At 40.4% G+C, this 24,860-nt stretch overlaps 1 protein-coding gene across 5 annotated transcripts; it reads left to right on the forward strand.

Annotated features, from left to right (window-relative positions):
- The first annotated feature begins 643 nt into the window (after nt 1-643).
- dop1a (DOP1 leucine zipper like protein A) lies at nt 644-23,069 on the forward strand. 5 transcript variants are annotated; one of them, XM_052618238.1, is made up of 39 exons: nt 653-1,009; nt 1,518-1,648; nt 2,415-2,607; nt 2,726-2,907; nt 2,989-3,159; nt 3,937-4,126; nt 4,264-4,362; nt 4,636-4,735; nt 5,397-5,506; nt 7,803-7,917; nt 8,018-8,138; nt 8,239-8,358; nt 8,433-8,544; nt 8,986-9,015; nt 9,587-9,820; nt 11,859-12,411; nt 12,726-12,997; nt 13,080-13,232; nt 13,343-13,443; nt 13,565-13,830; nt 13,925-16,022; nt 16,873-16,984; nt 17,496-17,678; nt 17,794-17,919; nt 18,006-18,140; nt 18,257-18,312; nt 18,389-18,493; nt 18,836-18,902; nt 19,025-19,169; nt 19,287-19,366; nt 19,629-19,738; nt 19,838-19,987; nt 20,092-20,153; nt 20,278-20,430; nt 20,772-20,908; nt 21,104-21,159; nt 21,286-21,450; nt 21,724-21,853; nt 22,217-23,069. In XM_052618238.1, exons 3-39 carry the CDS (start codon nt 2,470-2,472, stop codon nt 22,517-22,519), a joined length of 7,440 nt encoding a protein of 2,479 aa, XP_052474198.1. In that variant the 5' UTR covers nt 653-1,009; nt 1,518-1,648; nt 2,415-2,469; the 3' UTR covers nt 22,520-23,069. The 5 variants fall into 5 exon arrangements, with proteins under 5 accessions (XP_052474197.1, XP_052474198.1, XP_052474201.1 ...); XM_052618237.1 differs by lacking the exon at nt 1,518-1,648 and having other exon boundaries at nt 644-1,009; XM_052618241.1 differs by lacking the exon at nt 8,986-9,015.
- Nucleotides 23,070-24,860: the final 1,791 nt, after the last annotated feature.

The following is a 24,860-nucleotide window of genomic DNA, read 5'->3' on the forward strand; positions in this document are numbered from 1 at the left end:
TTGATTTACCCTGATAGCCACAGTACATGAATAAAAAACACACAAACTGATTTAAGAAGAAGGGTAAATAAATGTATTATAAGTATATATGTTATAAATAAGTCGGGGGCAATATTAACTATTTCCTGGTTCAGTTCAACCCTAACTTTTAGACTTTTTTTAAAATAAAACTGCGCAACGTCGAATGCAGTGGTTTCTGTTTTGTTTTTCGACAGCACCATCAGCTGGCAACAAAACTATATTACTGGTTTCGATTAAACAGACGATAATTGAAGAAACAACCTTTCAATATTTGAATTGGATTCAAATCACTCAATATAGTCTGAATAATAAGACTTTTTAAAGCTAAAAGCAGTAGTACATGTATATTACAACTCCTAGGTTTGTAATCCACATTTAAACAACAATGTATTCAAAGAGCACCGTTGCTGTAAGAATATGTTGTGTATGATTTACATTGTAGAACAAAACGTGAAACTATCTATCAGTAATACTACCCACATATCTTATTTTACTCATAAATCGAAAATCGAAAAAAAAACGTTAAAAAAAAGATTTCCGGTGTCTGGCTACAAAGTGACGTCATGGCTGGTCAATGCAACGTGGGGACTTTTATTATGTAAGAGTGACGTATTTCTTTTTTTTTTTTTTTTTTAACCAGGAACTGCTCGCGCATGCGCAAAACAAAACATTTCACCTGGTTGTCAACGACTTTCATCAAAAATGGTTTCATCCGCAGATTGTCAACATTAACGCTGCAGTTTAACAGATGGCTTTACTGAAAGCAGATATGTGATCTCGCCAGCGGCATCCGGGAAAGCGTGTATTGCTGTCAGTATACCCACCACCGACGTCGCATTTTGCCGTAACGTAACATCGTCCATAACCTATCCGTTCAACCATTCATCCATCTATCTATCCATCCATCCACCTGCCCACAAGACTAACAAAAACTGACAGCCCCTCACAGCTCAGAACTTCTCAAAAAGTCTCCGTCCGACTGACAACGGTAAGCAGCGGCAGCAGCTCACCGGAGAGGATCCGCAGCTCTACAGCGAACGAACGCACAGTAGCTTAGCTGTTAGCGTGTGTTTATGATCGTGTTTGGATGGTTATTCTCACTGTGTGAGGGAAATATCGTACCAAGTGGAAAGATTTAGAGATATGTTTACCATGAACCACTCATTCGTCATTCTTACATTAGCTAACTGCTTTTGAGGGTCACAAAGGGGCCTTCTCGTCACATAATGGATCCTTGTTCCCTAGTGTCAGCTGATCGATGACAATCAGCCTCCCAGATGCATTGATATTATACACAGTTTGTTGGATTTTTTAATGTAATTCAGTTCAGGCTTCAGCCTGATAAGCTTAGGATCTTGTTTTGGTTTTGGCTGTAGTAAAACCTGTGGGATGTTATGGTGCAACTTAAAGGTGCAGTTTGTCCCCAAATAGAAATTCTTCTATCATTTACACTCCCTTGTGTTTTCCAAACCTGTATGATTTTGTTTCTTTAATAGACCTCAAAAGGAGAATCCAAGCAGAACGACAGCCTCAGTCGTCACTCATTTTTATTGTGTAGAAAATGACAGTGAATGATGACAGAGGTTGCTCTTTATATGTCCTATTGTTTGGAACAATATGAGTATGAGTAAGTGATGTTTTGGAGATTAACCTGTCGATTTAATGCATGTTTTCATTTATATTGTAGTTTATTTTTTATTAAATTAATGTTTCCAGTAACATGGGAAATAACATTAGGGCGGATTAGAGTGTAAAAAAATATGGCAGTATATATTCTCCCCCAGTCAGTGTTTTATTGTTGTTATGCTTTGCCCTTTATAGCTTTAAAGTGGATCACCTGCAACTGAGTCGCACCTGTTAATAATTCAGCAGCCTCTCACAGTATTTTCACCAGTGACAATGAACAGGGCCGATGTGTTTGGTTGAGTGTAAAAATATACCATGCACTGAAGCTTAAAGGGATAGTTCACCCCAAAATGAAAATTCTGTCATCATTTACTCACCCTCAAGTTGTTCCAAACCTCTATTGGTTTCTTCTGTTGAGCACAAAAGAAAATATTCTGAATAATGTTGATAACCAAAAAGTTGATGGTAGCCATTGACTTCGATAGTATTTAAAAAAAAAATTACTGTAGAAGTCAATGGCTACCGTCAACTGGTTACCATAATTATTCAAAATATCTTCTTTTGTGGTGAACAGTAAAAAGAAACTCAAAACAATGTGAGCATGAGTAAATGATGATGTTGAGTACATTGGAATCTGGGTGTGAGACCTCTTTGTTTCCATTATCAAGCATGTGATCTACACTATAATATTTCTCTTTGAGTACAGTCCTTTTGATTGAGTTTAACCTTTGTGCAAACCTTTTTCTCTTTGTTTCTTTGCACTGAAGGTGTGATGTTCGTATGTGACCTTGGAGTTGGCTTTTAGTCCCATTGTGAAGGACGATGAATGCAGAGGAGTTGGAGCTCCTCGGTGACTCGAAATACAGGAACTATGTAGCAGCTGTAGATAAGGCCCTTAAAAACTTTGAGTACTCCAGCGAATGGGCCGATCTGATCTCAGCGCTCGGGAAGCTCAACAAGGTCTTTTTCTACTCCACCCCCACTCCCCAACCCCAACCCCAACCCCGATCACATTTAGGAGCACTTCCAAATGTAGCAGTTACTTTACTGATCTTAGTTAAATGTATTTTGTGGACAGGTCTTGCAAAACAATGGCAAGTATCAGGTTGTGCCCAAGAAGTTGACCATTGGAAAGCGTCTGGCCCAATGTCTCCACCCCGCGCTGCCCAGCGGAGTTCACCGCAAGGCCCTGGAGACCTATGAAATCATCTTCAAGATCATTGGACCAAAGCGCCTGGCAAAGGATCTTTTCCTTTATAGGTAGAGATTGTGCAAGATTGATTTATTTTTTGCTACAGTGACTTTTAGTGCCTAATATATCCTTTTCACCCTCCTCCTCAGTTCTGGCCTCTTCCCTTTACTATCCAATGCTGCTATGTCTGTGAAGCCAGTATTACTTGGTTTATACGAGACCTACTATCTGCCCTTGGGGAAGACTCTTAAACCAGGCCTGCAGGGACTACTGACAGGTGTACTGCCTGGTCTGGAGGAGGGCTCAGAGTATTATGACAGGTAAAATAAAAGGTTTTTAATCTAGAACTCCCTTCCTCAAATCTTGCCCTGAAGGTCCAATGCGCTGGAGAGTTTAGCTCCAACCCTGATCAAAGTCATCTGCCTGTGATTTTCTAATCATCCCAAAGACATTGATTGGCATTGATTAGCATGCTAAGGTGTGTTTGATTAGGGTTAGAGCTAAACTCTGCAGGAAAGTGGATCTTGAGGTCCAGATTTGAGGAACCCTGATCTAGAATATACAAGTTTCGTGTTTATTTAATATTTACACTACTGTGCCATTTAAAGAAAAAAATGTCATGCTTCTTTTAAATCTTTAAGAATCTGCAAGGCTTAATTTATTTGGACAAAAATTTAGTAAATAGTAATATAGTAAAATATTATAACAAATTAAAATAGCTATTCTCTGTTTTAATATATTTTAAAATGTAATTTATTCTTGTGATGGCAAAGCTGAATTTTCAGCAGCCATTACTCCAGTCTTAAGTGTCATGTGATCTCTCTCTCTCTCTCTCTCTCTCACTATATATATATATATATATATATATATATATATATATATATATATATATATATATATATATAAAACGTACTGACCCCAAACCTTTGAACTGTATTGTACATTCTAATACTCCCAAATAGTCTTCAACAAATATGAATATATGCTATATTGAATAATACAGAAAAACAATCTCTACTATCAGCTGACTGATATGTTTCCTGATATATTGTTTGTGCATCATTAATCTTTAAACCCATTTCATTTGTTGTCTAAAGGACCAATACCCTGCTAGAAAAGGTGGCAGCAGCAGTGGAGCAGCCTGCCTTCTACAGTGCCCTGTGGGGCAGCATCTTAACCAGCCCTGCTGTGCGCTTGCCTGGAGTGTCCTTCGTCTTACTGCACCTTAACAGAAAACTATCCATGGAGGACCAGCTGTACATCATTGGCAGTGACATCGAACTGATGGTACGCTGATCAATAGACATAATGCAAGCAAAACAGCCTTAATAATGAATGATTCAAAATACAGAAATTGTACCATTGCACACCACTGAGTTTTTCTCTCACAAGGAACGTGATGTTTATAATATTGTTTTCATCAGGTGGAAGCAGTCAGCACATCTGTACAGGATTCCAGTGTGCTAGTGCAGAGGAGCACCCTGGATCTTATCCTCTTCTGTTTTCCCTTCCATATGAGTCAGGTAACAAATGTTGATTTCAAAATTATTTTACCTCTCATTGTGTCCCTATGATATTTCCTAATAGTTCTCTCCGAGAACCAACCTTTAAAGACCTTGCTGTGTTGCTTCTCAGGTGGCAAAAATTGACCTGTCCACCTTTGAAACAGATATTTGTAGATTTGGTATAAATTATGAGTAATTCACTAGTCAGAAAATAGGAATGTTAATTTGAAGTATTTGACATAGAAATTAAACCCTAAGATGAATTACCGTACCTGTTACTGTTCATTTCAGGCTACTCGTCCAGACATGATCAGAATTCTGTCTGCAGCTCTTCATGTCGTTCTAAGAAGAGACATGTCCCTGAACCGTAGACTGTATGCTTGGCTGCTGGGTGAGATATTTACACTTCACACGCACAAACTGTATGCCATCCATCCTTTTTATTTTTGTCCCTGTTTCTAATGAAATGCCATTCCTTTCCAACGATATGCCAACAAGTGTGTTTGCATAATAATTTTGAATTATTATTACAAATTACCGTTTTATGTTATATCCCAAAGAACTGCATTTAAATGAAATATAAATTTTTGGTACTTTGTAAATCTCTTTAATGTTTTATCAATTTAATGTGTCCTTGCTGAATAAAAGTATTCATTTATTTAAAAATGATCTTATTGACCCCAAACTTTTGAATGGTGATGTACATTAGCGCAAACAAACTTAACCAAATTCCTTGGAAAACCAACCAATGAGCAATTATGAAATAATTTGCTCACTAAAGACAACTAAACAAACTAATTAGTTGCAGGGTACACTGTACTTAATTTGACAACTTCATAGAAACAACATAAATTTGCTGTGATTTTGTTTGGTTGATCTTATTCTGTCTCTCTTACTTGCTGTCTATACACTGTGGATGTACATTGCGGTAAGTTTGTATGTCTACAAGTAGCCTGGTATCATATTCTGGAAGTCAAGAAAAGTGTCTAGGAAAACTGAACATCTTTGTGCTCATGTCAGTGTCCTAATTGTGTTCTTGGTGGTGTTTTCAGGCTTTGATAACAATGGTGTGCAAGCAGGTCCTCGTAGCACCCGACTCAGTAACCCAGAAGAGCACGTCACACACTACTTCAACACTTATTCCAAGGACATGCTCATTCAGGTAAAGTCAAATGTATAAGTACAAAGCAGAATATAAAGTGCAGCCACACGTGTATCACCCATTTTTTGTGTTAGTGGTGCAATCCAAATTTTGGATTGATGTGGGTAATTTAGTTGTTTTGGGCTCCTCTGAACACTAATGGGACTTCAGAAAACCCGGTGGTTCACAGTGTTCTAAACAAATATTCCCAGACATAGAGAAATCAAAAGCAGTGGAGAAACTTCAAAAGTTTTCCTAATTGTCTGAGTTTCCTTATGTTGTAAGTTCAAACTGTTTTTGTTATGTCTGCAGTGGCACACAGGTGCATGCACACATTTTTTCAATAGGCCACTCTGAGGCTTCACTTCTCTCCATATGGTCTGTGTGCATGGTTTAGTTTGCAGTGAGACACTGGTCTCAGTGCAAGCACGGACAGTCCTGTTCAGTTCCATGTGTTTAAAACATCCTGCTACCCCTAGGGTTGAGCTTGGGGCTTCATTTGGGGGAGTTTTGTTTATGGCATTTCCCTCTCTTGTTTTATGGGAGGGGGAATTGTTTGATTGTGTGCCATCTGTTTCGGGCCACTTGTTTGGATCTCCCTTGTTTGGGTAGTAGGTTATAGCAGGGACCGTCTGTTCTTCTGCCTGTGCAGCCATGCGTTAGACCAAATGTGAAATCCCTAAAGACTTGCACAGGCATTCACAGTATAATGGAGACAACTATTTTTCTCAAGGGATCTATCTTGAATACTTTGTCACATTCAGATTAACTTTGCTGTCATCTAATGCTCACTTAAAGTTACAGTTTTAAGTCTGCAAGAAATGTCTATTTTGTAAACGAATTTTATAGATCTTATTTTGATTGATTAATTAATGTGTGTGTATATATTAGGGCTGGTAATTTAACGGATGAATTCGATTAATTAATTATGGAGAAAAATAACGTTAAAATTATTAACAGATTTAACGCCCTTGTCCTGCCATCATGTGGATCATCTGCCATTTCATACAATCGATTGATGACTAATATGAGGCAGAGCAATAACTTACTGCGTGATGGAGCCTAGAGAATATAGCTAAAATTCAAGATATGCTAAATGCCCCTGTTTGAAATTTTGTCTCATATTTACATCACATAGTTAAGAAATATCACACGAGAAGTAGGCTAAGTGCAAAATCACATGAGCGAAATGTGATACTCATACAACAGTTCATTAAGAAGTTAATATTGTGTTATTTTAGACACAGTGTTGTCTGTTTTGCTCAATTTTGCCAACCAAAATATAAAGACAAATCAGAACTGTTAATCTCCGAGCAACCCACAGTGGCATTTCATTTCTTAATCCACGTTTTGAACCAATTTGGTCAACCATTTAGCACGTTGAACCATTGGTCATAGTTGTATTGGCTTTGAAGTGGCGCTGCACAGACCGATCGGTGTATGACATCAAAGTACCGCAAGGGCGATTCAAAAGGACAAGGAGTAGTCTGCTCTCTAAAGCTCTCGTGGTTCTTTGATGTCACACACACCGATTGGTCTGATGGTGATGATGCTCTTCAAGTCAAACAAGCCTAATGATTTAATTAACCATTTATAAAGAACCATTTACTTCACTCCTGAATTAATCAGCAATTTGAACAAATTAAACGAATGAATAAATGACTCGATGACTTAATCATTAAGACATTTACCACCACCTACTGGCAGTTTTAGTTTATTATTTAGCGTATCGTTTCATTAAAGACATAATTTAATATTTTCACAGATATAATAATAATAAAATGAAGAAAATAAATTATTACAATTATAGTTTACCCAACCAAAAATAACAATTATATCATCATTTACTCACATGTGTCAAAAGAATATAATAGATTTTATCAAACAAAAAAATTCTTGCTGAATCTGTTGACTTTAAATTTATCTTTTCAGAATCATTTCTCCAAATTTGATGCGCGATTAATTAGATTAATTAATCACCACATCATGTAATTAATTAGATAAAAAAATTGAATCGCTTACCAGCCCTAGTGTGTGTTTGTCTATATATATATATATATATATATATATATATATATATATATATATATATATATATATATATATATATATATATATATATAAAACCTTGTAATGTTTAATCAAAATCATCTCAAAATCCTCTTTGCAACTGAATAATAAATAATAACACTGTTAAATGTACACTTCAGCAAGATTTCAAATAAATGTTTTTCACATTGTACATTGTTGTTTAGTTACCCTTACTGGCGAGGATTTTATCGTCAGGGTATGCCTAAAGTTGTCTGTGTGTTTGTAGGCCATGGTGGGGATCTTACAGGGGAAGGCTAGAGGAGGGGAGGAGGAGAGCATCCTGATGCACGACTTAAAGCCATTTCGCATTCTCATCAGCCTTCTCGACAAGCCTGAGCTAGGTACAGCTGTTATTACATGATGACATTGGTATAGAAAAGCCTAGACTCATGCAAAGAGTGCTTGCAATTGCCTTGATACATTTTTGTCCACTTTATTTAGGCCCAGCGATCTTAGAGGATGTTCTGATCGAAGTGTTTCGCACACTGCACACACAGTGCCGAGCGGAGTTGGACCTTCAGAACCAAAATCCCTTCAGCAAAGACCAAACTCAGCTTAGCAGGTCCGCACTTTTTTAATAGTTTCACTTATAGTTTTTACAGTTATGCAGTTGAAATGCAATTTTTTCAGTGTAACTATCTTTTGTGGTCTTATTTTTTCAGCAAATTAAGAGAGAACAAGAAAACAGCAGAGCTCATTAAAACCGCCAACCTCTTGTTTAACTCCTTCGAGCCCTACTACATGTGGGACTATATTGCATGCTGGTTTGAGGAGAGCTGCAGGTTTGTGGGATAACGGGAGAAAAATATAATGCATTTTTGTTTCATTCTTACTTAACCTTTTTCTCTTTTTGTAGGTGGACTCAGAGCAGTCATAACCCTGGAAAGACTGTGAGCTCTGAAATGTCAGCCCGCTCATTGGTTGAGTTCTGTGAGCTGGTGGACTTCTTGTTGGACATTGTATCTTTGGTTGGTAAACTTTACACTTGGATATGATAATTTAGCAATTGAAATGTTTAGATTCCTGCTTATCTTTCCCAATTACCCATTTTCTACTTTAAAAACCTGAATGTCAATTTTTGACAGCCAGAAACAGACATTTGTGTAAACATGTTGAGATTTATATGGTCTAATCTCCATTGGTGTTTCTGTATGTTAGTTGTAGGCAACTAAACTACTTAAACAGTGGCTAAGTTTGTCTTAGCCTCATAGCTTAGACATTTTCTACATGTGTACATTTTTTTTATGTGTGTTGATGTCCTTGTGAAAGTTTCAGAGATCAGTTTTAGAGTCTTAGTTTCTCTAACACTGGTTGCGAATGAACCAATCAGGGTTTCTGAAGTCTGTTTTCTGGCCTCTGCTTGCTTCTGTCTGTCTGAAAATCTCTGCTCTCTTTTTCTTCCCTCGAAGCCTACTAGAAGCATGAGGGTTATCTGCCAGGTACGGTACTGCTCTTACTTGCCTCTTCACCTCACCTTCACTTCACTCTAATTGTTTGGCTACCTTCCCAGAAACATCCATTTTAAAGTGCCTGTAATCACTTCAGGTTTTCTATTTCTTGCTCCCTGCTTACTTTAAAAAAATAAATAAATAAATAATTCCTTCATCTTGCTCTAGATAAAAATAAACACCACTTCAGCTTCACGCTGCTCACATACTCTGATCTGAAATGCCACGAAAATAGATAAGCGGACTGAAACAGAAATGAAAATGTCTCTGTGCTGCTATATTAAATGATATACTGTTATAATACTTCTAAAATGTTAAGATAAAATTGATCATCATGTTTATCTATGGATGTTGCAGAAGGTAGAACCATAAACTTGCATGTGCTCACCAATTAAAAAGCTTGTGACCCCTCTTTACTCCTCACATAAAGCCTAAATTCTTCTCATTTGCTGTTGCGGTTTTGTTAACCATCACTCTTAATGTATGCAGCTGTATCCAGCTGCCTTAATATTAACTTAGAACTGAACCTCACTCATGTCTTTCTCTCTTTTTGCCTGTCTAGGAGACGTACATTGAGATCCAGACAGAGCACCTACCTCAGTTGCTGCTTCGGATGGTTTCTGCTCTTACCACACACCTACAGGTCCTGGGCCTCAGAGAGATTACTCACTGTCTGCGCCTCTGCTCGAAGATCCTCAGCAAAGTCCAGCCCCCTCTGGTGTCACCCCTTGTATTGCCCTCTGGTCCCACTTCTACCGCAACTACCCCTACCGCTAAAGACAAAGATGAGAAAAGGGTGAGAGCAGACAATTAAAACATGTTCATTGAGTACATACTCCAAGCCTTTTCACATATATGACTGACTTTCTATATACATTTCATCTTTAACAGCACATTTTAAACTTAAGCATAGTATAAAGCACAATAAAGTAAAATATATATGCAGGGTTTATACAGTCATGAAAAGACTGGGGACAAACCTGGAAAATACATCAAAATGTCAATAGAATGTTTTTTTGTTTTTTTTTGTAATGCGCAGCTCTAAAATATATTTCATCATCTAGAATTTTCTTTTTTGAACAAATACATAAAAAAACTTACAAAAATATCTCTGTCCAGTAATCAAACCTGCAGGTAACACCAGGATGGACCTCCTTTATTTCTATAATTTCTTTGAACATTTATTGTTAGAATTGTGAGTTTTCAGTGAACATTTGATTTAGTAATGAATATTTATTAGTTATTTAGAGTTATTTATTAGTATTTTTTTTATATGTAAATGCTGACTATTTATGCCTCCCTTGGTAACTGATGAAATAAATATAAAAAAATAAAAGAATCCAGTTTGAATTTTAGTGGTTTTGAGAAGCTTTGATTTAAACCCAACTAGGGAAAAACATTGGCACCAGTGCACATACAGTCTGTGATGTTTGACTGAAACATAAAACAGTCGCTCTCATCTCTGCCCTGTGCTTCATGTACAGTGTCTTAAGGCTTTCCACACAGGGAATATGTAGTGCAGATTAAACAGTAGCTTGACTTAATTGTTAAGAGTTCAAGGCTGAAATGTACTCTTATCTGACTTTGTACATCACTCAGTACTTTATGTAACTGCCAATATCAACAGTACTCTGTCAACAAGTCTATGAAAGCAGTCCCTACAGCATTAGTCTGCTAAAGGCAAGCAAATATGGCCTGTTTACTATACAAGCACTGGCCTGGAAACAACCATCCTTTTGCTTGATGATGCGTGTCTTCCAGTGACTCCCAGTTCTGGAGCCAATAGACAGGATAGTCTTTCCTCCTGACATATGTTTGTTAGGGTGTGTGTGCTCCATGACCTGCTTGCAACCTTTCTAGGACTATGTTTCTCTATCTTAAGTGAAGATTCATCAAAATTATGCCAGACTTCCTGGATGGTGCCTCCATACAGGGGGAGCAAGCAAGGGCATAGGGATGATACATTCAAGCACAGTTGGGTTCCTTTCTCTAGTGAGAGCCAAATCTAGCCTCTGAGGCCCAAGAGTCTGTCATTTCCACTCAGGAGAAATTGGCCTCCAACCTCTAAAGCTCTCGCCTTTTCCTCCTCTGGGGCTCATGCAGTGCACTGCCTGCCACCTGAGTCTGGCTCTGTGCTGCTACACGGTTGGAACCACTTAGTTGTGGACGTCTGAATTTTTTCTAGTCAACAGTGTGATGGGAAGGGCTTCATGTAAAAGTGTAGGACTGCGAGAGATGTGTTCTGGGCAAGACATGGCATTTGATTTGACAAGCATAAAATCCTTGCAGCCATGTGTGCTGTCTCTATGAGTATATAACAGTACAGTATTTTTGAAATGATGTAAATAGGGATTTGCAAAACTACGTTTTCAAAATCGACTCTGTGGTAGGATTCCCGAATAGTCAGCCTTTAGGAAGCACTTTATAATTAGGCTGCTTACAGTCTTACCTGACCAAATGTGTACGCAAGATGCATACTTGTATTAAAAACAACAACAACTGCACAGAGCTTACCACAATTGAACATGTGGATGAGCGATGGAAATAAAAAAAACAGTCTGAGATGAAACACGATGCTTTAAGGGGGTTAACTTTAAACATGTTTACTTTGTTTGACTGTGCAAACCGTGTAGGATAACATGCTGTCTGCATGCTAACTCAAAGTACCTCCACTAAAAATATCAAAATGAATCCAATATATTTCTTTTGAATTAATGAAATTACCTTGACTGTGAAGCTGTTTAGGTTTTGCACAGTGGTCTCAGGAGACAGTGTTCTGTATGCGTTGCTGCAGAGTAATGAATGTAAACTTTTTCCTTCCCTATCTTTCTCAGTCTTTACCAGTCTCCCTTGAAGTGTCTGGCAGTACGGATGTATTCGATGATGGCGAGAATGCTTCCAGCAGTCAGTTGTCAGAAAGTGGATTCACTGACTTCATCCAGTACCAGGCAGAACGTCGGGAGCAAACGGCTAACATGCAACGTCCCGAGGATGATGCATCCAGCCCTGAAGATGTACCTGTCCAACTCAAGCCTAAGCCCAAATCTGGGTTCAGTAGTTCAGCCCACATCAAGCCCCAGGACAAGCCAGTGATGCAGTGCTGCCTTGAGCATTTCCAGCAGTTTCTTTCTTGCCTAGTGAGGCTTTACATCACCCCAGGTGGTCAGACAGAGGCAGGGAAGAGCTGCAGTGCAGAAATGTACACTCTAACAGTGGTGGCTGATAAAAAATGCACAAGTGGGTTCGAGGAGCAGGTATCTTCTGAGCAGATGGAGTGTCTGGCGGCATTCACGGCTGCCTGCCAGCTCTTCCTGGAGTGTTCCAGTTTTCCAGTCTACATTGCTGAGGGCAACCTGAAGTCATCACCCACTAAAGAGGAGCGGGCAGGTAAAATGATCTTCTGCTGCCATTACTTAACTTTAACTCTTAACTTTACCAAGGTCTGATCAGGACAGTGTTATCCGTCATTCTCTCTGCCACCCTGAAACATAACTCAAGAAAAAAAATGTTGGTGTCACTTCAGTACACCTTCCTTACATACATAAATGCACAATCTGTGTTTTTCACATTGATTATACATTAATTTAATGCAAATGTTATTAGGGGCAGTTAATGAGTAAAATTTAGTCAAATGCAGGGTTTGTTTTACACTCAATCCTTTTACGTGGCATATTTGTATTGTGCCAATGCTTGTCCAACAGGTGAGAGTGTTCAGCCAGCGTTGTGGCTTCAGACCCTGATGGATGCGTGCCATTCAGCTGCTGATTTCAGTATTCAAGCAGTGGCTATCTCACTTGTTATGGACCTTGTTGGACTCACACAGTCTGTAGCTATGGTGACAGCTGAGCGTGTGGCAAGTCCAGACTCGAGCCAGCCAATGAGTCCTAGCCAGGGCCGTGTTGCAGTGGTGATTCGACCGCCACTCACACAGGGTATCTTGAAGTACATCGCAGAGAAAACCAATTTCTTCAAGGTGTGCATTATTTCCTTACTCATTTGCATTCTCTTGTAGTTTTTCCTCCTGTCTTGAACACCTTCTCACTTCTCTCCTGTAGAGTGTAGCGCTTATTTTATGGAATCAGTTGGGAGAGGAGACCCCCCAGCACCACAAGCGTAGTGTGGAACTTTTTTACCAGCTTCACAATTTGGCTCCCTCTCCAAGCATTTGTGAAGATGTTATTAGCCAGCAGCTCATGCATCATGAAAGGGTCAGTCATAACATGCACCCCACAGACACCCCACTAACAATTGACATAGAGTTGCACAATTATACATGCACAGATTTGGTTTTCACGTCTATTACCAACTTTTGTTTTAGAGAATACGTCTGGATGCACATGTCAAATTCTCAGTTCTTTGGCACTTAACCAGAGACTTGAATATCACCAAGTCCTCCCCTTTTAATCGGACCTTTGACAGGTAACATTACTTCTATGGTAGATGAAGTCTAATGATGCAAAAACCAATATGGCTTGGAGAATGATCTCAAGACAATGTTCACTGATTGTTCAATCACATCACTGTTCCCTTCCTCTTGTAGGTCTCTGTTTATCATGTTAGATAGTCTCAGTTATTGGGATGGATCTGCAAGTGCTGTTGGCAGGGCCTGGCTGAACCAGGTTTTGCAGCGACATGACATAGCTCGGGTTCTTGAACCTCTACTGCTTTTGCTTCTGCACCCCAAAACCCATCGTGTATCCATACAACGGGTTCAAGCACAGCGTCACTGGACCCAGGTCTTTCCCAACCCACCAGAACATGAGTGTGCTGAACCTATTTACATGAGGGATATGGACTGTACTGAAAGTAAGAGGATTCTTCTAGCAGTTTAGATTTAGGATCTACATGTATTTATCAAAACAAGTATATTCTAACAAACATACATTTGTCTCCTCTGCAGATTATAACCAGATATCAGGGAATGGCCACAGGAGTGCCCAAGCATGTAGTAGATGCCTCCCTCTGGATGATATGGAACCCTTTAGTCTGACAGTTAATCCTTTGAGTGACAGTCTTTCTCTCTTGAGCCTTAGCAGTGAAAACCTGCAGCTATGTGGTGAATATCAACCTCCTGATCAGCAGGGGGAGCCCCAGAGCACAGATTCAAGCGGCTCTCAGTCATCCACTGTAGACAATGGCAGCTTTGATGAACTGGAAGGAGGTGGTAGCACTGTTAATATGTCTGATCTTGTAATATGTCAATCTGTTTCATTAGAGGAAGAGTCCTTGCACAAGGCAGTGTCTGCTGTGCTTTTTGAGATCGTGGACAGGGTGGTGCAAATGGTGGAGAAAGAATCCTCTGAGACACCAACTCCTGATGGCTGGCCTCAGACAGACTCTGACAGTTCCAACTCATCCACTGATACGTCCAGTGGGCCTTGCATCACCCTTGCCCCCTTCTCCAGCTCCCAACCTAGGACGCTTCCAGAACTGGTTGCAGGGGGTACCTTGGAGTTCCTGGCTGTGGCCTCAATCGATGCTTCAGGGGAAGAGGAACATCGGGAAGGCATTGCTCGTCATAGCTCCTCTCCTTCGATCATTACACTGCCGGATGGAGGTGGCAGTACTGTAAACGAGCAGAGTCTCCAGGTTAATGACCCGCACCGCAAACGCAGCCATAGCAGCACCCAGCTTAGCCTAAAGGGCAAGATTATGGAGCGTCTTGTTGACAAATCCCCAGGAGCCAAGCCCAAAATCAAAAAGGTCAAGAGGAAAGATGAAGAGAGACGCAAGACCAATCAGGCCGAGAAGAGCAGGCCACCCAACATATTCTTTGGTGACAGTCTTGACCTGGAAAACTGGTACAGCTGTGGAGAAGGGGAGGTGTCAGAGATTGAGAGTGACATAGGCTCGCCCAATGGTGGGACGGGAGGATCTCGCACCTCTGGGTCACCTGCTCGTTTTAACATCCATCCCCTATACCAGCATGTGCTGTTGTATCTCCAGCTTTATGACTCTTCTCGGACTCTACATGCGCTCTCTGCCATTGCAGCAATGCTACGTGCTTCACCCGCAGGATTTGTGAGTGCCATCTCCACCACCAGCATAAACAACACGTACACGCCACAGCTCTCTCTTTTGCAGAACCTGTTAGCACGCCATCGCGTCTCTGTCATGGGGAAAGACTTCTACTGCCCCATCTCACAGGACTCGCACTCCCACTCCTTTCGAAGTGCCATGTTCCTGGAGATCATCATCTCCCTTTGCCTCTATTTTCTGCGCAGCTATTACTCGGCCCACGTGGCCGCCACATCACAGGACCTGGCAGGCAACCATGCCATGCAGCTGACCAGTGTGGAGGTGTTGACTTTGCTCTTCAGTGAGCTCGTCAAGGTCACTGGGGGCTCAGCAAAGGGCTTTGCGAGCTTTATTTGTGACGTACTGTCTAAATGCAAGGTGCAGAAGGTTGTGCTACACTGTTTGCTTTCCACCATCTTTAGTGTACAGAAGTGGCATGAGCACCGTGTCCGTGGCACCAATGTGGCTGCGGTTGAGGAGGGTCTTTCAGAAGACAGCGTCATCAATCTGTCAGAGGACCAGTTGGACAACTGCAGTGCCATACAGTCACAACTCCTGCGTCTGCTGCAGAGCCTGGTGGTGTTGGAGCACCGTGTGATGATCCCAGTGGATGAGGGTGGTGAGGGAGGTCTTGGGTCGACTGGGTCTAGTGGAGGACCTAATGGCCCCGGGGCTGGGTTTGAGTTGATTGGAGGTGAGGTAGAGCACGTCAACCCACAACAACCTATGACTTCCCTGCAATACCTGCATGGGCAACCCATCACAGCTCAAGGCATGTTTCTGTGTGCTGTGATCCGAGCCCTACATCAGCACCATGCTTGCAAGATGCACCCACAGTGGATTGGACTTATCACAGCCACGCTGCCATACATGGGAAAAGTGCTCCGCCGAGTAGTTGCATCTGTTGCACTTCAACTTTGCAAAAACCTTGACAACCTTATACAGCAATACCGCTATGAGACGGGCCTCACAGACACCAGGTACTCATCCAGTGACCTATTACAAAGCACACTAGTTCAAAAAGCTGTTTGTATTTAAAGGAGACATATTATGCCCCTTTTTACAATGTGTAATATGAGTCTCTGGTGTCCCCAGAATGTGTCTGTGAAGTTTCAGTTTAAAATACCCCATAGATCATTTATTATATTTTGAAAATGGCTGCTTAAGTGGAAGCAGAAACACACTGTTTTTCGGGCCTGTGTCTTTAAATGCAAATGAGCTGCTGCTCTCTGCCCCCTTTTCCAGAATAGAACTGTGTTATCACAGCTCTAACCTGGTAAAAAAACATCTGTTTTGTTCCGATTATCATGTTTATTGTACACCGTTGTTTCTTGCGAAATCAAAATGGCAGCGCTGTGGGTATAAACGTAAATATTAAGGGGCGGTAATATTATAATGAGATCCCTTTGTCACCAAGGAAGCAAAATCTGATGCGCTCGTTTTCTCAGACGCATGCAGAAAAGGCTTACCAAAATAAAGTTACTGGGTTAATCTTTTTCAAGTTTCCTTGGTTTGTAGATGCACCAGGGACCTGATTATAGCTTTTAAATGTTATTTTAAATGGTTAATAAACAGTATAATCACAAACATATCAAAAACAGACAAAAAAAAAACCTTGGTTATTGTTGATTGATGTCATGTGGTAGTATATTTACATCCACAAGAGGGCACTGTTCATCATCAGTTCTTCAGTTATTGCCCTAACAATGTCATGGCAGGTTTTAAAATGCACTTTAGGGAGTATAAATTAAATAATTCGAATTTTTAAGTAATACTTTATGTATGAAGGGAAAGCCAGTGTGTGTTTGTGAATGCTGTGTGTATTTTTAGGCCCCAGTGGATGGCACTGTGTATCCCTCCTGACCTGATTCTGACTGTACTAGAAGGAATGACAGCCATAATCCATTATTGTTTGCTGGACCCAACATCACAATATCACCAGGTGAGGGAGCTAGCTAGCCATCTTTGTGTTTCATGGCTCCTAAATGCTTAAATGCTGAATGTAGTGGACACAAATAAGAAAATGAATGATAAGAGTAAAATATAATAAGAATAATTATTAATGTTATATAATTTATGTATATATAACAACGAGTTTTACAGTTTTTCAGGATTATTCAGTTCTTAGTTGTGTCTTAAAGGGTTAGTTCACACAAATATTTAAATTGTCATTAATCCCTCATATCGTTCCAAACCCGTAAGACCTCCGTTCATCTTCGGAACACAGTTTAAGATATTTTAGATTTAGTCCGAGAGCTCTCTGTCCCTCCACTGAAAGTGTGTGTACGGTATACTGTCCATGTCCAGAAAGGTAAGAAAAACATCATCAAAGTAGTCCATGTGACATCAGAGGGTCAGTTAGAATTTTTTGATTATTCTTTGAATTATTAATGACATAATTTTTATATTTGAGTGAACTAACCCTTTAATCCTTATGTGCATGTATTCTTTAGCTGCAGGAAAATGTAGATCAGAAGCACCTTGCAGAGGCCCGTGCGGGGATTCTCTCCATCTTGCACACCATCATGTCCTCCGTAACCCTGCTGTGGGGCGTCCTCTATCTGGCTGACAGTTCTGACAGGCCAGCTGCAGCCTCTGCCTGCTCCACCTCCAACATCAACCTAGGATCCACAAAGGTACCATGAGGAGAGGAATGGACTTGTGTCTTAAGACATGTGGTGACTGTGCTTTAATCCTGCTTGTAGCCCTTGTGCTGTGTTAACTAGAAGTGTTTTCACGGGTTGTCCACAGAATCTCAGGCAGCAAATCCTAGAGCTGCTGGGCCCAATCTCAATGAATCATGGAGCTCACTTCATGGCCGCTATTGCCTATGTGTGGAATGAAAGGAAGCAGGCTAAAACTTCATCTAGGAACAAGGTATGAACTACACCAGAAGTTATTGGTTAATTTTGTAGCCTGAAACTACAAAACAAACATCTTTCATGTGTGTCCCTATGTTTTAGGTAATTCCCATAGCTAGTGAGGAACAGCTTCTCCTTGTGGAACTTGTTCGTTCAGTAAGTGCCATGCGCACTGAGACAGTGATACAGACAGTGAAGGAAGTCCTAAAGCAACCCCCAGCCATCGCCAAAGAGAAGGTAAATAGCAAATACACCCTTACTACTCTCTTTATTCCTTTATAATCACGGTCTATCACTGCTGTTGGTTTTGAAGGTGGCTATAAGACGTATCATTGTCTTTCTTAATTTTACAGAAGCATCTTTCCCTGGAAGTCTGCATGCTTCAGTTTTTCTATGCCTATGTGCAGAGGCAAGTGAATTACACTAATATCGGTTTATACCAAATGTATTCTTTAAATTAACCTCTCAGTCTCAATCTTCTTTAGGATTCCAGTGTCTAGTCTTGTTGATAGCTGGCCATCACTCTTGGCATTGCTAAAGGACTCTGTGCAGCTCAGTCTACCTGCTCCAGGACAGTTCCTCATACTAGGGTAAGTGCTTTCTTACTTGCCCAGTTTTATCCCAGTTTCAAAACATAATTAATTGGAATCATTTAAAAAAATATATATTAGGCGACATTTTGAGAAACTTCATTAATGGATGTTTAAAAAAAATCTAATTCTATCAATTATGAAACTGAAAAAGCTTATATAAATGCTATATCTATTAGATAGCTGTTAGAAAATATTGCATATAATAATTGTTGTATTCTTTGTACATTTCTACACTTTGTTTTTGCCATGAAAATAACCTTTCCTGCTAATGTTAAATAATAAATAAACACTTATAAGATTACAAAAAGTATTCGAAATTAATTTGAATGTTTTCTTTAGTGTATTGAATGAATTTATTCTGAAGAATCCCACCTTGGAGAGCAAGAAAGACCAGCGAGAGCTACAGGTGACCTTTCATTCACTATCTTCCCTTACTTCCATTAAAAGTGTTTTTTGAAATGATTTACATGGTGTCCACTGTTTCTCTTACATGTGTATTTTTAATTGCTCAATACCATGATTCCCCAGGATGTGACCCATAAGATTGTAGAGGCCATTGGCACGATTGCTGGCTCGTCCTTAGAACAGACCACATGGTTGAGGCGAAACCTGGAGGTCAAACCCTCTCCTCAGATCATGGTGGACGGGACAAGTCTGGAAGCTGATGTAGAAGGTCAGTAACTGTGAATCAATGTTTATTTTAGTATATCCCATGTATGTCGATTCATGTTAGAATGCACATCTGCATGAATGTATGGCGAGTCTCTCACTAACGGTATGCGCATTTCAGATCTTATGCTCACTGTGATGGAGGCCTCCAGCTTCACTCCTTCTGTGTACAGCGTTCACGCCCTCACATTGCTGGCTGAGGTAAAGGCAGGATGCCACATTCACACTCTTTTCGTCTTTAAATACACATAATCTAAATCTTCATCAACCAGTGCAGCAGATAATATCTGTAGGGAAATTTAAATGTATTGGTATCAAGCACACAAAAAACATTCACAGGTCACCAGAGGGTTGTGCCCTGCCATATGCGTCTTGTATTTTTGCTTTATTTGTTTTGTTGTGTTGATTTGGCTTTCTGTGGGTTGAATTAATGTGCTCATGTTTCCATGGGGTGTATTTGCAGGTTCTGGCTCATCTATTAGATATGGTATTCTATAGTGATGAGAAGGAGAGAGTGATTCCTCTGTTGGTCAACCTTATGCATTATGTTGTGCCCTACCTACGCAACCATAGGTATTTAGTCTTCAAAATTCAGTGTCAGTGTCTTAGATTTTGTTATTGAAAATTATTGTAGCGATCTAGAGCTTGTTGCTCTGTTCTCCTTTCCGCCAGTGCTCACAATGCCCCCAGTTATCGTGCATGTATCCAGCTGTTGAGCAGCCTCAGTGGTTATCAGTACACCCGGAGAGCTTGGAAGAAAGAAGCCTTTGACTTGTTTATGGATCATACATTTTTCCAGATGGACTCCTCTTGCGTCAGCCAGTGAGTACTGTACCGCACAACGTATCCTTTCTTCTTGTTGCAGTGGCTTTACTGCCACTCACAGGGCAATGTGACCTCTAGTTGACCGCATCTTTCTCTTTCAGCTGGAGAGCAATCATAGACCACCTGATGACTCATGACAAAACCACGTTCAGAGACCTGATGAGTGAGTCTTCCCTTTCTACTAAATGGGCTATCCAGCTGCATCCATCTTATTGCTTTATGATCATCATACATTTTTTTTGTGAGCTTTGTAGAGAGGAACTTGTTAACATTTTGTATATGTGCAGCCCGAGTTGCTGTGGCTCAGAGCAGCTCTCTGAGTCTCTTCACCAATCGAGATGCAGAGCTTGAGCAGAGAGCCATGCTACTCAAAAGACTGGCCTTCACCATCTACAGCAGCGAGGTGGACCAGTACCAGAAGTACTTACCAGACATCCAAGGTACAAACATCCATTGATTTCAATGAGTTCAGTTGTGCTTCCAGGAGAACCACTTTGCTGTTTTCCTGCTTTACTTCAAACTGACTCAGCTCTTTCCACAAACTTTTAATCAGGGGTGTCAAATTCTGCTTCTGGATTGCCAATGTCCTACAGACTTGCCTGTAATATTCTAGGGCTGTATCCCTAGACACTTCGAGCACATTGTTCACTAGAAGTGCTGTTGCATCTTCTGATGAGATACGGGAATTCATTTAGCATGACACTAAATTAACCTTCAATTGCACTTGCACCCTGACACAGCATGAAAAAAAGTTCTAAATAATATGTTGATGTCATTTCAGAGCGTCTTGTGGAGAGCCTACGACTCCCTCAAGTGCCCATCCTCCATGCTCAGGTCTTCCTCTTCTTCAGAGTGCTGCTACTGCGCATGTCCCCCCAGCACCTGACCTCACTCTGGCCCACGATGATCACTGAGCTGGTAAGGAGATGAAACACCTTACACAATTACATAGTACATGTAAGCACAAGCAACATCTCACAAGAAATCTGTAAGCTCTGATGCTGAAATAACAGCAGTTCACTTGGACAAACTAAAGAGGAATAGTTATTTGGTGGACTTTTTTGGCAATTTTTTTTGGCAAAGTTCAATAGGCGTGTTTGTTTCCTCCTTCAGGTTCAGGTTTTCTTACTTATGGAACAGGAACTCACTGCAGATGAGGACATCACCAGGTATCCATTATTCAAATCTGTAGCAATTAGGGCTGTCACTTTTTATTCGATATTTACATGTTCCATGTAAGAGATTATTGGTGATTTGTGCAATACTGATGAATGTTGTTTCTGGCTTTTCTTCAGGACCTCAGGTCCCTCGGTTGCAGGGCTTGAGACAACATACTCAGGGGGCAATGGGTTCTCTACCTCCTATAACAGCCAGCGCTGGCTTAACCTCTACCTGTCTGCCTGCAAGCTGCTGGACCTGGCCCTCGCTCTACCCTCTGAGAGTCTGCCTCAGTTCCAGATGTGGGTGTCCTTACACACCGAAAGCTTGAAATGTATTTTATGCCTGTAATGAGTCATCACCCTGAGACTCTGAAATCCATTGAAAAGTAATGCAATAGCGGTTTTATTTGTAAGAGTGCTGTTCTGTCGGTTTAGGTATATTCTCAAGACTATGTTTTTCAAAAGCCTCAGTTTAGACTGTTCCAGAGCTCTCTGTTCTTCTGGATGGATAAAATCCACCACAAATATTGAGCATATTTAATATGAAGGAAATAATATTTCTGTATACCACAGGTATCGCTGGGCTTTCATCCCTGAAGCCTCTGATGACTCTGGACTGGAGGTCCGCAGACAGGGGACCCATCAGAGAGAGTTCAAGCCCTATGTTGTCAGACTGGCCAAACTGCTGAGAAAAAGGGCCAAGGTAATACAACCGTGAAACAGTTACCACAATATACACTTAGGCTGATGATACATGAGGCAGTTTTGCTGGGCAACTTTTTTTAAGCAGTGTTGCTTGGGCACTTTCACATTGAGAATGTGTCTCATCTGGTTTCCCATTGCCATTGCAACATTGGTTAAAAAGTTGCCCCAATGTATCATCAGCCTTAAACTATGGACAGCTGTTCTGTTTTGTCCTATTGTTGCCTTATGATTTTAATAGAGATTCATTCCACATCATTAGCATATAGGATCTATAACGGTTATAGATTATTCAGTAGATTTGCTAATGCTCTTAAGCCTAGGATGTTCATTACTCTCATGGGAATACCTCCATTAACTCTAGAAAAATCCCGAGGAAGACTGCTCCACACGCACTCTATCCTGGGAGCCTGGACAGCTCCTGCTCACCCTTTACGTGATCCGCAGCATGGAGCAGCTCCTCCCTTTCTTCAACCTTCTCAGTCATGTCTTCAGCAGTAAAGGCAACAGTCGCTCAGGACCATATCACAGCCCTACTCCCAGAGACGGTCCATTCACTGGCAAAGATGGCAAGCTGGAGAGCCAGAAAGTCTTCTGGAGCCGGGCCAGACAGAACATTGAGGAAATGGTTGAGAAGGACTTCCTTGAGGGACTCATCAAAACGTGACCTGGCTTGAACAAAAAGTGAAAACTATTGAGCTATGGCATAACACTAACACCTCACCTTTTAAAAATAGAAGAGAACAAAAAAAAAAGTTTGTAAATTTTTTTGCTTTTCTAATTGATGTATTTGTCCCCATAATTATACTATTTAATTTTAAGTCTTTTACTTGTAAATATAGCCCATTGTGATTATTTCTTTAATTTGTTTGAGCCCATAGGATATTATTATACTGTGCCATTCCATATTGTGGTGATTTGCCTAATAAAGAGACATATCATGTGAATTTAATAAATTTTTGAACTCCCTCATCCACAGAAAGGCTTGTAGCAGACCTCATGTCAGTAACTAATCAAACTTGCACTAATATTTATTTCCTTTTTGATTAGTTTTCAGTGTTGTCAGCAAAAACCTTTTGTGTAAGAAAAAAAAATAATACATGGACAGTTATAATTGATATTGCTTTGTAAATTATCAAACCCATAATGAAAAAAATATACTGTTGCATTTTGGAGTAAGTGGGAGAGAGATAAATAAATCAGAAGTGTGTCACGTGCGCTACGGCTGTTTTTTTCCCCCTTCTTTAAACTGATTTAACTGAACATACTCCAGGAAATAAGCCTTTAGTTTTACACTATACTTGCGTTAATCAAAACACGCTGATTGTAATATTTCAGGTTAGTTTGTGAACTATTCACCTATACATAGTGCGAACTACGGGGGAGCTAGGGGGAGCTCGGCTCCCCTTAATAAGACATGGGCTCCCCTGAAAACGAGAAATCTGAAATTTTGGGGGGTCTCAAAAAATACTGACAATGTGAATATTTTTAAGTGCAATTTCAGTTTTGTAATGTGATTATGATGGCAAAAATATTATTCATTCATGCATGACGGCGATTAAAACCTAATTAACTTCAATAAAGATTACAGAAGGTGTGGGGGCGCTGCGCTGCAAATTCCACATGTTAGTATGTCATAGATTCGTAGAAAAAATAAACGTTGGAGGCCATTTATCGTGCGCAAAGTCCTTCCATTATGCAGTTATAGCATCATAGCTAGGGCAAAAAGAAAACAAGGTAGTTCAATTAATTTTGGTTTTATTAAGAAATTGTGTAGTGATGACGCACGACTGATTCACTTGCTGAAAGCACTGGTAAACCTCAAGCCAAGCCCACTGTGAAAACGCATGAAGCTGAAGAAAAGTAATCTCTGGGATCCTAACCCCTCTTGCTTTCTTGCTTCGAGTCCTCTCTCGCGTTAAACTGGAACAGCCAGCAGTGGAGAGAATGGAAGAGCCATACATGGCTGTGTGTTAAGGATGGAAGCTTGGGGTGCATCACTTTGTAACGCGTTGTGTCAGGAGGGGGACAAAATATGGGTAGCTCACAAAGTTATTAGGCCAGACAAAACTCACCGTCCCATGTTCCACCGTCCACAGCGTAACCAAAACAAAACAAACAAGATTAAAACAAAATGATTTCCAAACAGAGATTACCCGCATACATGGGGGATTCGAGTCGCGCTTGTATACATTATCATACAGAGTGCATGCCGTTTTACAGGGAGCGCGCAGCTCTTAAAGGGGCCACATTTTTTTCCACTCGTTACAACTTGTAAGGACGCAAAAAACCTTCTTCTGTCTGAAAAGGTACCTGGCACGCACTTGTCTGAGGAGTGGATTAATGATTAATGCTCAGAATCAGTCGCGAAAAATTATATATAAATACAGGGACAGCATTGCACACAAGATGGCCATTGAAGTGGCATTGACTAAGCAAAAGGCGATTCTGCCAAATAAAGTAATTGAGGTGAATTCTAAATTAATGGAGGAGACCGCAACATCATTCAAGGCTGTCTTCCTGACCTATCAATTTGTGTCGATAAAGTATAATAGTGCATATTGTAGCTGTTATGTATCTTTGTAAGTCATTATAAGTCCTTTTTTGAAGCACTCGTGTCGATAATGTATAATAGTGCATACACTTGTAGCTGTTGTAAGTCCTTATTTGAGGCATGCGCCTGTGCACGACCTCTAACCCCCCCCCCCCCCCCCCCCCCCCCAAAAAAAGTGGGCTCCCCCTAAGGACACGGTATAGTTCGAACACTGCACCTATAACGATTCATTGACTTTAAGGATTCTAGTTCGTTCATAAATTGGTGTTTTAGTGGTTAGACTCGAACAATTTCGGCTAGAGTGCTCGGTGTTCCGTTTGTTAACGAACGGAATGAACCGAAGTGTTTGTGTGTGAACTGAACAAACAGATTAAAAGGAAAGGGGGTTAAGAATGTGGAAAATGAGACCGTACAACAAAATATAAATGACAAGTAGCCTATTTTATTTAAATAA

This window comes from Carassius gibelio, chromosome A16 (assembly GCF_023724105.1).
Source record: "Carassius gibelio isolate Cgi1373 ecotype wild population from Czech Republic chromosome A16, carGib1.2-hapl.c, whole genome shotgun sequence".
Taxonomy (NCBI): Eukaryota; Metazoa; Chordata; class Actinopteri; order Cypriniformes; family Cyprinidae; genus Carassius; species Carassius gibelio.